Source organism: Trachypithecus francoisi, unplaced genomic scaffold, assembly GCF_009764315.1.
Source record: "Trachypithecus francoisi isolate TF-2019V2 unplaced genomic scaffold, Tfra_2.0 Lachesis_group5, whole genome shotgun sequence".
Classification (NCBI taxonomy): Eukaryota; Metazoa; Chordata; class Mammalia; order Primates; family Cercopithecidae; genus Trachypithecus; species Trachypithecus francoisi.
The window spans coordinates 138,878,926-138,891,183 of NW_022681470.1; the positions used below are offsets into that span (position 1 = coordinate 138,878,926).

Genomic DNA, 12,258 nt, shown 5'->3' on the forward strand with positions numbered 1-12,258 from the left:
TCCAAACTCCCGGACCCATGTGACTGGAGTTCCAGGCTGTCCTGGAGACTCCGTGTGACTGGAGACCCAGCATTCTCCCCACGTTCACCGTGCAGAGATGTGTGTGGATGTCCCGCCCGCTCACTGCCTGCATCTCCATAGCAAGAGCGGAAACCTCAGCGGCCGTGACCTACCTTGTAGGACACCTTCACCACGGAGGGGGCCCACTTGTCAAACTCGTACGCCCAGTTGGACAGCGTTCTGATGGGCAAGGAAATGAGAGTCAAGTGCTGGCCTCTCACCAACGGCTCACTGTGCAAACCCACAGCCACTGGCTGCCAGGGGCGAGGCCAACATGGTCATGGCCCCCAGAGTGGGCAGAGAAACTGTGTTTAGGGCGGTGGAGGGAGGGAGGGAAGGAGACTGGCGAGGACGTAAAGGGCTCTGCCTCGGAGGGCACAAGGGAGGCCACTGGGAAAAGAGGACAAGGGCTTTTAGAGTGAGAAGTAGGGACACAGAGATGTGATGGGGGACAGAAACAACACTGCCAGGGCTGGGGAGCCTGCACCTGCTGCCAGGAAAACGCAGCTGCAGAACACAGGCTTCATGCCCAGAGCCAGGCTATCAACAGTGTTGTGGAGACCTGGGGATATGGGAGACACCAAACAGTCTTTCTGCCACCCTCCAGCCATGGAAGGTTCCTGACTGTGAGAGAGAAGGAGGACAGTGAGGGGCGAGGCAGGGCCTGGTTCAGGTGGCAGGCAGGAGGACAGGGATGGGAGGGAGTGGCAACACGTGGCTGTTCCCCTGTGGGATGACCAGGACCGGGATGAGGGAGGACGTGGGGGCAGGCAGAATGCAGTGGGGAGGGGTGAGTCACCTGGGACCAACAGCCTAGAGACTGAGGAGAGGGTGGAGGCGGTGATAAAGCTGAGCCCCCAAGGGGGTGGGCTCTGGGAGGAAGACTGGGGCAGGGAATTTTCAGTGGGGGAGTGAAGCCACTCAGAAAGTCTAGACGGGGTGGTTCGTAAAGACAGGGCTCGAAGCTGGAGTTCCAGGGACTACTCGTGGTTTACCCCCAAGCAGTTCCACGAGGGAGGTGCTGTGTCCACCCTGAATCCACCTTCAGCCCCCCTGGAAGCCACAGCCAACCAGGCGGCAGAGCCAACAGACAGAAGGACGCATGGCAGTGGTGAAGGCTGGGGACCGTTTCTGAAGAAGCGTGGGGAGCAGGGGCTCAGCAGCCTTGCGCTTCCGCTGCCTTTTGCCCTGTCCACTCTCCTGGAACCTGGATGAGGTGACGGAGGCAGTGGAGCTGTCTTGAAACCATGAGTTAAGGAGCCTGAGGGTTGGAGTCACCCAAGAATGACTGGGCAAAAACCTGGGGGAGGCTGGGTCCCTGATGGCATCTTGGAGCCACTGGACGTGGCCCGTAGGGCCTGACCTGCGCTTCCGCTGACTTAGGAACAGTGAAACCTCCCTGGAATGATGGGGGACAGTCAGGGTACCAAGGGAGAAGCCGGAGATGTGGGGAGCATCTGCACTGGGAGGGAGAAGAGCCAGGAGCAAGGGTCAGGAGGGGCCTGAGGGGACAGGTTCTGGAGACAGAAGCCCAAACGGAGGCAGGACAAGCAGCTCATGGAAGGAGGCAGCAATTCCCAGTTGAGAGGGCCGGCACGGTTGGATGCCCGTATGTTGTAAACATTCCCTAGGGCGCGGGCCCTCTTCTGGCCTGCAGGAGCTGGCGTTCCACAGTGTGGACACTTGCCCAGGTGGGGCGCGGTGTGGAAAGACTGCAGGAGCACCCACCTCACAACCTCACTGAAGTGGGGGACGGAGCTGACCTCTATCACCCTGGAAATGGAATCTGACTGCAATCTGGATGCCTGAAGACACAAAGAACTGGTCTCAAGGCCTGCGCTCTAGTGGCTCAAGATGCTTCTCAGAGGTACGGGCTCACTACTCTGAAACTGCTGTCCACAGAAGCCGAGAATGGGAACACGCACAGGGCGCAAGTGCAAGAAGGAACTTGTGGTCCTCACTCAGAGCCACAGACAGTGGCGTGAATTCATGTTCAGCTTAACACAGAAACAGATGCAGAGGCAGAGAAGGCCTTTTAGATGATATGCGCACATAGCATCAGCACACGGACACGAATCTCCACGCACTGACCACTGTGAGGGCCCCGGGAGCAACGACACCCCAAAAGCAACGGGCCCATCCAGGACCCAGGTCTTGGTTCCCAAAACCATTCTGTAAGAAGGGAAACCAGGGCTCCTTGGAGAAATGGCTGATTCGAGGGAGTGGGCGGGAAATGGACTATGTGTGCCTGCGGCATCTCTTGGTGCCAAAAAGCAAGAAAGTCCTCAAAATTCACCCAATGCTGGGGGCGTGTCAAAGGGCAGAAGAGCCAACCTAAAGAGCTCCCAGTGGCCAAAGCTGGATGGATTTGAGCCACAAAACAACCAAACCCAGCACTGGTACATAGCCTGGAGTAGAAAATAAATAATTTAATCCGTGGGTCCATACTCCTATGAAGAAATGACTGAATCAATAGAGGGACACAATTCATCCAGGGAGCATTCTCCCAGGCCCAATCTGAAAAAACTGAAGCATCAAAATATATAACATTTGTTTGCGTGAGTCCACAATGATACAATAATTACCCTAACAAGCACATGGGGGAGAAGGGAAAGCTCTTCTTAATAGTGGAATTCCAGCTAATTTGTAGAGAAGGGCGGATAGAAACAGGTCACCATGTATTTGGCAACTCTCCTGTAAGTATTTTTTCAGGCAAGACTTATCCGATGTTTGCTGCTATAGTTTGGGTATTTGGCGCTTCCAACCCTCATGCTGAAATCTGATTTCCAGTGTTGGCGGTGGGGCCTGGTGGTAGTCGAATGGGTCACAGGGGCGGAACCCTCATGAATGGCCTGTACCGTACTGGGGACGGGGGATGAGTGAGTTCTTGCTCTCTGAACTCCCGTGGGAGCTACTGTTAAAAGGAGCCCGGCACCCCCACCTCGCTCGCCTCCTCTCTCCCCATGGGATCTCTACACTGGTTGCCCTTTGCCTTCCACCAGGAGTGGAATCCGCCTGAAGCCCTCACCAGGTGCCCAGTCTTCCAACCAGCAGAATCATGAGCCAAATAAACCTCTGGTTTTTTTGTTTTTTGAGAAAGAGTTTCATTCTTGTTGCCCAGGCTGGAGTGCAACGGCGCGATGTCGGCTCGCTGCAACCTCTGCCTCCCAGGTTCAAGCGATTCTCCCGCCTCAGCCTCCTGAGTAGCTGGGATTACAGGCATGCGCCACCACGCCTGGCTAATTTTTTTTTGTATTTTTGGTGGAGACAGGGTTTCACCATGTCGGTCAGGCTGGTCTCAAACTCCTGACCTCAGGTGATCCGCCCACCTTGGCCTCTCAAACTGCTGGGATTACAGGCGTGAGCCACGGCACCTGGCTAAATCTCTTTTCTTTACCACCTGGCCTCAGGTATTCCTTTATGGCAACAAGAAATGGAGTAGGACAGATGCTGAAATGACCGGGAAAAGTAGGAAGAGAAATGGGATATTTACATAGTGTCAAAGTGCGTTCCCACGAGATAGTTATTAACGGAAAGTGTAACTCCTAGGTTTACAGTGGGAAACCCAGCAGGCACCTTGCCCAAGAGACCAAAGCCTCAACATCTCACGCCTTCCCCGCTAAGGCACATCAAGCAGGGCGTGGCATCGCTCCACGCAATCACGTAAGACAAACCCAAACTGAAGGAGAGGCTACCAAAGCTCCGACCAGGATTCAATAGCGTCAAGCTTGGCAAGGATGAAGGATGAAATGAGGAACTGCCACAGGCATGCCACACAGACGTGACAGTGTGCGATCCTGGACCAGAACAAGGCCACTTGTGGGAAAACTGACAAGATTGGTAAATAAGGCCTCTGGTTTGGTATTAGTATTATGTCCATGTTATTTTCCCGGTTTTCATAATTGTCCTGGGGTTATGAAAGAATGGGGAAGATGGGTGAAGATACATAGCAATTCTTTACACTAACTCTTCAACGTTTTGTAAGAATGAGGTTGCTGGACATGGTGGCTCACTCCTCTAATCCCAGCACTTCGGGAGGCAGAGGCAGGCAGATCACGGGGTCAGGAGTTCAAGACCAGCCTGGCCAACATGGAGAAACCCCATCTCTACTAAAAATATAAAAAATTAGCCGGGCGTGGTGGTGCATGCCTGTAATCCCAGCTACTTGGGAGGCTGAGGCACGAGAATCGCTTGAACCCGGGAGGCGGAGGTTGCAGTGAACCGAGATGGCGCCACTGCACTCCGGGCCAGTCAACAGTGTGAGACACCTTCTCAAAAAATAAAAATAAATAAATAAATAAATAATGAGATCATTTCAAAATGAAGTTTAAAAAAATTTTTTTAAGCAAAAAATTAACTAAGAACCAAGGCTGCAAAACAACAGCACCCCGGAGAGCGGCGTTCCAGCAGAGATGGTGATCTGAGAAGTTTGTAAGTGAAAGGAGGGAAAATCAGGAACCTCAGAGGGCGGCTGCCACCGCACCCATCATCCTCTGCGGGAAGAAGGGCAGAGGGGAGCCAGGAGATGGGCAGAGCTGGAAGGAACAGCCTCCGGACACAGACAGGGGACAGAGCTCAGGAAGGTGCAGCGGGAACGCTATGGCAATCTTGGTCTGACCACGAGGGGAGGTGCGGCTGCCTGCAGCACTGTGCACAAGGAAGCCCTGCTCCTCCAGGGCAGTCTGTTCTACCCGCCATGCGGGAAGCAGGGGGCCAGAAGAAAGAAACAGCTCCACGGTAAACCTGGGAGGGTTCTGGGGTCCTCGCCTTTCCTCCAGTCCTACCTGCAACAGTCAGGACGTCAGGCCCACCATGGGGCCTGGCTGTCTTACAGACAGGAAGGCATTTTCCCATGGGGTTGGGGCATGGACATGCAGCTCGTCAGCCTGCCTGGCTGGAGTTAGGGGCTGTGCTCTAGGGCCAGACCAAGTGCCATGCTGAGGTTTGGCCAATCAGAGCAGACTAACCCCCAGGCCAGTGACTGCCTGCGTGCTGGACACGTGACTGGACCAGTAAGAGCCAGCCCTGGGGCTTTCTAGGAAAACCCTGGGCTGGTCTCCCTTTTGGTGCAGGGGCTGAGCTGGGTAGAGAGATGTCCAGAGAGGTGGGCAGGGGGGCGGACTCTCAGTTTGCTGGAAAAAAAAGGCCAGTGGAGCCAGGCAGTGGCAAGTAAGAGCCTCTTAAGGTATCCAGATCCCACCATGCCCAAGCACCTGGGCCACGCTGGGATGTGCCCAAGGGCTCTGGTGGCCTTAGCATGGCACTGCATGGCAAGGAAGTAGAGACTGTTCAATGGAGCCTCAACGGCCTCACCCTACTTTTCTAGTGGGAGGTTTTTGCCTCCTGCGACTCCCCTGCATGGACTTTGCTGGTTGTGGGACTTGAAAAGGACACCAAGGAGAGGGACCCCAGGCCTCCTCAAGGGTGGAGGGGATAAGCAGTCATGCCCCAACTTGCTCCGGGACCCAGAGACAGAGGCTGTGATGTGTGGAGCTGTGCACAGCCCCAAGGCGGGTGGAGCTGTCCTAACCCCCAGTAGCTCAGGATGCGACTGTACCTGGAGACAGGGCCAATACAGAGGCAATGAAGTTAAAGCAGGCCATTAGGATGCACCCTCATCCAACCTGACCAGTGTCCTTCTAAGAAGAAGAGATGAGGACAGGCACGCACGGAGGAAGGACCACGTGAAGGCACAGGGAGACACATGTAAGCACACATCCCTGCAAGCCAGGAAGAGAGGCCTCAGGAGGAAGCAACCTACTATAGCTTGACCTTGGACTTCTGGCCTCCAGGAAAATAAATTTCCGTCATTAAGCCACCTCGTTTGTGGTATTCGACTGTGGCAAACTTAGGAAACGAACACAGGGGCGCGTGAGCAGCATGTGGGGTGTTGCTGGCACCGGGTACTCACGAGAGAGGCACAATGATGAGGAAGGGCCCGTTGATGCGTTTGTGCTCCATGAGGTACGTGATGAGCGCGATGGTCTGGATGGTCTTCCCCAGGCCCATCTCGTCAGCCAGGATGCCGTTCAGGTTGTTGTTGTACAGGGACACCAGCCACTCCAAGCCTTTGATCTGCAAGGACAGACACGGCCACGCCAGGGCTGAAGGCCGGGTAGGACACCAGAGGGTTCTCCACACTTTAGAGAGTCAGCCACGAGTTCTGCCTGAGCCACATCCCACCCACGACTGCCTTTACCTTGGATTTTTCCTCTGAATCAACCCGATTCTTTATTGCTGAGCCTCATCCTTACAATAGCGTCTGTGAAGTTGCACGGTGACTGTGCTAATGATGGACAAGTGTAACATTTCTGGTGCGCATCCCAACAGCTCATTCCCAACTGTTACACTGTCCGCCTGTCCCTGCCCGACCATGCCCCACACAGCACACAGGAAAAACCTGCCCACACCACGGGACACCTGCACTCAGGAAACCACGAGGGGCTTCAGGGTGACTTGGTGAGGAATTCGCCACCTGAACATCATTTCAAGATTAAGGGAGGGATTTTTTTTTATTTTTTTGAGACGGAGTCTTGCTCTGCCGCCCAGGCTGGAGTGCAGTGGCCAGATCTCAGCTCACTGCAAGCTCCGCCTCCCGGGTTTACGCCATTCTCCCGTCTCAGCCTCCCGAGTAGCTGGGACTACAGGCGCCCGCCTCGTCGCCAGGCTAGTTTTTTGTATTTTCTAGTAGAGACAGGGTTTCACCGTGTTAGCCAGGATGGTCTCGATCTCCTGACCTCATGATCCGCCCGTCTCGGCCTCCCAAAGTGCTGGGATTACAGGCTTGAGCCACCGCGCCCGGCCTAAGGGAGGGATTTTCAAAGCCTGGGAGCTTTCTGAAATACAGGCCTTAAATAGAAGACTATTTGCAAACTGAAGATAATGTTATGAAGGAAAATTTGGAAATTTTCATAATGGATTCAGGAAGTAAGTTCTGGCCAAGTTCTAATTCTTTTTTTTTTTTTTGAGACCGAGTCTTACTCTTAACCAGGCTGGAGTGCAGTGTCCCGATCTTGACTCACTGCAACCTCTGTCTCCAGGGTTCAAGCAATTCTCCTGCCTCAGCCTCCCAAGCAAATGGGATTACAGTCATGCACCACCATGCCCAGCTAATTTTTTGTATTTTTGGTATAGACAGGGTCTCGCCATGTTGGCCAGCCTGGTCTCAAAACTCCTGACCTCAGGTGATCCACCCGCCTTGGTCTCCCAAAGTGCTGGGATCACAGCAGTGAGCCACTGCGCCTAGCCAAGTTCTAATTTTTTTAACTGCATGGGACTCTTGGAAAATTCCACTGATCATGAGATTTGCCTTTGTTTCATTATTGTTTTATAGAGATGGGGTATCGCTATGCTGCCCAGGCTGGAGTGCAGTGGCTATTCATAGGGACTATCTCACTACGGATCAGCACATCAGTTTTGACCTGCTCCATTTCTGACCTGGGCAGATTCCCTACTCCTTAGGCCACCTGGTGGTCCCCCACTCCTGAAGGTCATCATATTCATGCTGAACTTAGTACAGACAGCTAATCGACATAGGGCACTACAGCTCAGAAGTCCTGGGCTTGGGCTCTCCCCCCACCTAAGCCACCCAAGTATCTGGGACTACAGATGTGTGCAACCACCCCCAGCTAATTTTAAAAATATTTTTGTAGAGGCAGTGTCTCTACAAAATTTTGTAGAGGCCCAGCCCATCTTCAATTCCTGGGATCATGTGATCTTCCCATCTCAGCCTCTTAAGTAGCTGGGACTATAGCTGCATGTGCAGTTTTGAATGCTGACATTAACACAAAAAGTTTAAGAGTTGTCTTTTTTTTTTTTGAGACGGAGTCTTGCTCTGCCGCCCAGGCTGGAGTGCAGTGGCCGGATATCAGCTCACTGCAAGCTCCGCCTCCCGGGTTTACGCCATTCTCCTGCCTCAGCCTCCCGAGTAGCTGGGACTACAGGCGCCCGCCACCTCGCCCGGCTAGTTTTTTGTATTTTTTTAGTAGAGACGGGGTTTCACCGTGTTAGCCAGGATGGTCTCGATCTCCTGACCTCGTGATCCACCCGTCTCGGCCTCCCAAAGTGCTGGGATTACAGGCTTGAGCCACCGCGCCCGGCCTTTTTTTTTTTTTTTTTGAGACGGAGTCTCGCTCTGTCACCCAGGCTGGAGTGCTGTGGCGCTATCTCAGCTCACTGCAAGCTCTGCCTCCTGGGTTCACGCCATTCTCCTGCCTCAGCCTCCTGGGTAGCTGGGACTACAGGCGCCGCCACCTCGCCCGGCTAGTTTTTTGTAGTTTTTAGTAGAGACGGGGTTTCACAGTGTTAGCCAGGATGGTCTCGATCTCCTGACCTCGTGATCCGCCCGTCTCGGCCTCCCAAAGTGCTGGGATTACAGGCTGGAGCCACCGCACCCGGCCTCTAGAGTTGTCTTAAAGAAAGTTGGGGCTGGGCGCAGTGGCTCATGCCTGTAATCCCAGCACTTTGGGAGGCTGAGGTGGGTGGATCATCTGAGGTCAGGAGTTTGAGACTAGCCTGGCCAACATGGTAAAACCCTGTCTCTACTAAAAATACAAAAACTAGCTGGGTGTGATGGTGCACACTTGTAGTCCAAGCTACTCGGGAGTCTGAGGCAGGAGAATCACTTGAACCCGGGAGGCAGAGGTTGCAGTGAGCTGAGATCACGCCACTGCACTCCAGCCAGGGCAACAGAGAGACTCCATTTCAAAAAAAAGAAAAGAAAAGAAAAGAAAGTTGGAGAACAAGGATCACAACCAAATTGAAAACCAGAGACCTGTTCTTTGGTTGGAGTTGTGCTGGTTGTCTTGTGGGGCCTTGTAATGAGCTCGGGCCGCATTAAGAGTACGAGCAGCTCTGCTTCTTGACTGTCCCAAGCCAGGCCCAGGTGAAAAGCTTCAGAGCCATCATCTTTTCACCCTCACACAGGACTTGCTACCCCATCCCCAGAAGAAAGAGCAGAGTCCAGGGCTGCCGGCTCCTAGATCTAAGCTCCTGATGCTTGCCGTTTCACACCACACAGAGCTCAGGTAACCTGTCCTGAGCAAGCAGATGCCCAGATCTGAGCTCTGGCCCTGGTTCAGCCCTACACACCGTGTGATGCTGAGGAGCTGCCGCACCTCTCTGCTCCTCAGGTGGCCCGTCTCCTCCGCGAGGCCACTGGTGTACAAATCGCTCCCACTCTGCCTCGCACATCAGGCACCCAGTAGACACTGACTTTCTGCTGCACTTCCTCCTGGGGGCTAACCTACCAGACCACATCTCTGTTTTACACGTGGGGAAACCGAGGCTCAGAGGGGAAAAGTGCATTGCCCACAAAGAGCAAAAAGTGAACTCAGGTCTGCCCGACAGCCGCAGCCCCCACCACCTGGGAACACCTGCACCAAGGCAGCTATGCAGCAGTGGCCTCCCCACCCCCCACCTCACCTGGTACTGTTTGAGGACACCATTGACCATAAGCGCTGACTGCTTGTCCACTCTCTCGGTGACAGCGTGGGCCACAGCATAGTAGGACTGCAGGCCACGTGCAAGGGCCTGGGACACACCATACTCATCATCGACATCTTGCTTGGCGTTCCTGGAGTGAGATGGAAGCGCTGGGTAAGGACACATGTTCCTATCTGTGATGATGTGCTCGCTCCTGACACAAGCTCTGTGGAGTGGCCCTTTCTGCTGAATGACCTGTGGCCAGCACTGTAAGACATACAGAGGTGCAGCCGGACAGTGTGAGGCCAGGCAGGGCAGCGCACACTAAGCCTGAAGGGCCCAGACTAGACTCCTGGGAGCTCTGGGTCCTGACTGCACCACCACAGAACAAGAATTCTGTCACTCGGACAGGCGTGGTGGCTCATGCCTGTAATCTCAGCACTTTAGGAGGCTGAAGCAAGCGGATAACGTGAGGCCAGGAGATCGAGACCCGTCTGGCCAACATGGTGAAACCCCATCTGTACTACAAAAAACAAAAATTAGTCTGGGTGCAGTGGCTCACGTCTGTAATCCCAGCACTTTGGGAGGCTGAGGCAGGCGGATGACCCGAGGTCAGGAGTTCTAGACCAGGATGACCAACATGGTGAAACCCCAGCTCTACTAAAAATACAAAAATTAGCCGGGCGTGGTGGCTGACGCCTGTAGTCCCAGCTACTCGAGAGGCTGAGGCAGGAGAATGGCATGAACCTGGGAGGTGGAGCCTGCAGTGAGCCGAGATAGCGCCACTGCACTCCAGCCTGGGCGACAGAGCAAGACTCCATCTCAAAATAAAGAAAAAAAAATTAGCCAGGCGCGGTGGTGGTGCATGCTTGTAACCCCAGCTACTCAGGAGGCTAAGGTAAAAGAATCACTTGAGCCCGGGAGGCAGAGGCTGCAGGGAACCGAGAGATCAAGCCACTGCACTCCAGCCTGGGCGACTGAGCAAACAAACTGCACTCCAGCCTGGGCGACTGTCTCAAAACAAACAAACAAAAAGACAAAGTGCTTTGTCACTTGCCAAAGCACATAAAGAGACACTGCACTTAGCCAGACGCTGATAATATGACCCATTCTTTCTAATAACAATTCATGAGCCTAAAGGTGAAAAGAAACACAGACTGAACAGGTTCATACAAAACCAGAATTATTAAAACTTAGGCAGTTTGTAATATAATCTCAATCTTTTTATTTTAAAAAGTGACTTTGGCCAGGCACGGTGGCTCATGCCTGTAATTCCAGGACTTTGGGAGGCTGAGGTGGGTGGATCACGAGGTCAAGAGATCAAGACCATCCTGGCCAACATGGTGAAACCTCATCTCTACTAAAAATACAAAAATTAGCTGGACATGGTGGCCCGCGCCTGTAGTGCCAGTTACTCGGGAGGCTGAGGCAGGAGAGTCGCTTGAACCCAGGAGGTGGAGGGTGCAGTAAGCTGAGATCGTGCTACTGTACTCCAGCCTGGTGAAATCAAAAAAAAAAAAAGTGACTTTTAGCCACCTATATATATATATATATTTTTTTTTTGAGATGGAGCCTCACTCTGTTGCCCACGCTGGAGCGCAGTGGTGCTATCCCGGCTCACTGCAGCCTCCTCCTCCCCATTTCAAGCGATTCTCCTGCCTCAGTCTCCCAAGTAGCTGGGACTTCAGGCGCACATCACCACGCCCAGCTAATTTTTGTATTTTTAGTAGGGATGCGGTTTCACCATGTTGGCCAGGCTGGTCTTAAACTCTTGACCTCAAGTGATCTGCCTGCCTTGGCCTCCCAAAATGCTGGGATTATAGGCCTGAGTCACCGTGCCCGGCCCTCTCTTGCTTTTTAACAAGATCCACTCATTCCTTACCATAAGCAATGATGAGATTAGTGTGTTAACCGTGATGTGTTACAGGAGCAAAAGATGAGAAATATAACCTAAATGCCTGTCACCAAAGGACAGGCCTACAAAAATGAGAATATAACGTGACTCAGTATGACACTGTATACTGAGGACCAGACTGGGAGCACTCTGCACGGACACAGGATCATCTCCGAGAGGGAAGGTTCAGTGAAAATAACAAGGTGCACACCAATGTACACCGGAGATATGTATGCAAATGAAAAGACAAAAACATGCACATTTTGCTTGCTAATGCAGACAGCATCTCTGGAAGATGACACACGAGGCTGGAAAATTTCCCCAGGGAGGGCAGTGGAAAGGGAGGGAGCTGAGGAGCAGGGGACGGGGGGAGGAGGGCTTCTCCCACACACCTGACTACCTCGTAAGCGTGTGGTGAACCATGCGAATGCATTTGCTCTATTAAATCCCTATAAAATACATGAAATGTGAAGTAAATAAATTTGGTCTCTGTGATTCCACAGTAGCAGCTGGCTGGACAGTGCTGAATGTTGTCTAGGGATGGCTGGGATTCTAGCCACTCCCACCAGCGCCATCTCACAGGAAGCTGGCACAGAACAGTGTGTGTCAGGATCCCTTACTCAATGATGTGCCGTGCGTCCACCTCAGAGACGTCGTCGCTGTCTGGATCTGGAATCTTCTTTTTCTCCTCCACGGGCAGGGTGGGAGGCTGCGCTGCCTGCGGCTGCTCTTCCTCCTCCTCCTACCAAGAGACAAGCCCGTGTCACCTCGGTTCATTCCCAGAGAGGGGGGACGGGACTCCCATGGGGAGAATATAGTTTTAGAAGCAAGTGATCTTCTTACAGCCCTCACCCTCTCTACCTATCCTGGAATGTGTGATG

General features: G+C 53.3%; 1 protein-coding gene across 13 annotated transcripts in view; it reads right to left on the bottom strand.

Annotated features, from left to right (window-relative positions):
* SMARCA4 (SWI/SNF related, matrix associated, actin dependent regulator of chromatin, subfamily a, member 4) overlaps nucleotides 1-12,258 on the bottom strand; it is a 104,621-nt gene that overhangs the window by 41,551 nt on the left and 50,812 nt on the right. For all 13 annotated transcript variants that reach the window (XM_033199055.1, XM_033199054.1, XM_033199052.1 and 10 more), the window contains exons 14-17: nucleotides 11,998-12,119; nucleotides 9,484-9,634; nucleotides 5,972-6,135; nucleotides 174-240 (exon numbers count right to left, since the gene is read on the bottom strand). In XM_033199055.1, coding sequence (XP_033054946.1) covers nucleotides 174-240; nucleotides 5,972-6,135; nucleotides 9,484-9,634; nucleotides 11,998-12,119 — 504 coding nt within the window. The remainder of the gene's footprint in view (nucleotides 1-173; nucleotides 241-5,971; nucleotides 6,136-9,483; nucleotides 9,635-11,997; nucleotides 12,120-12,258) is intronic.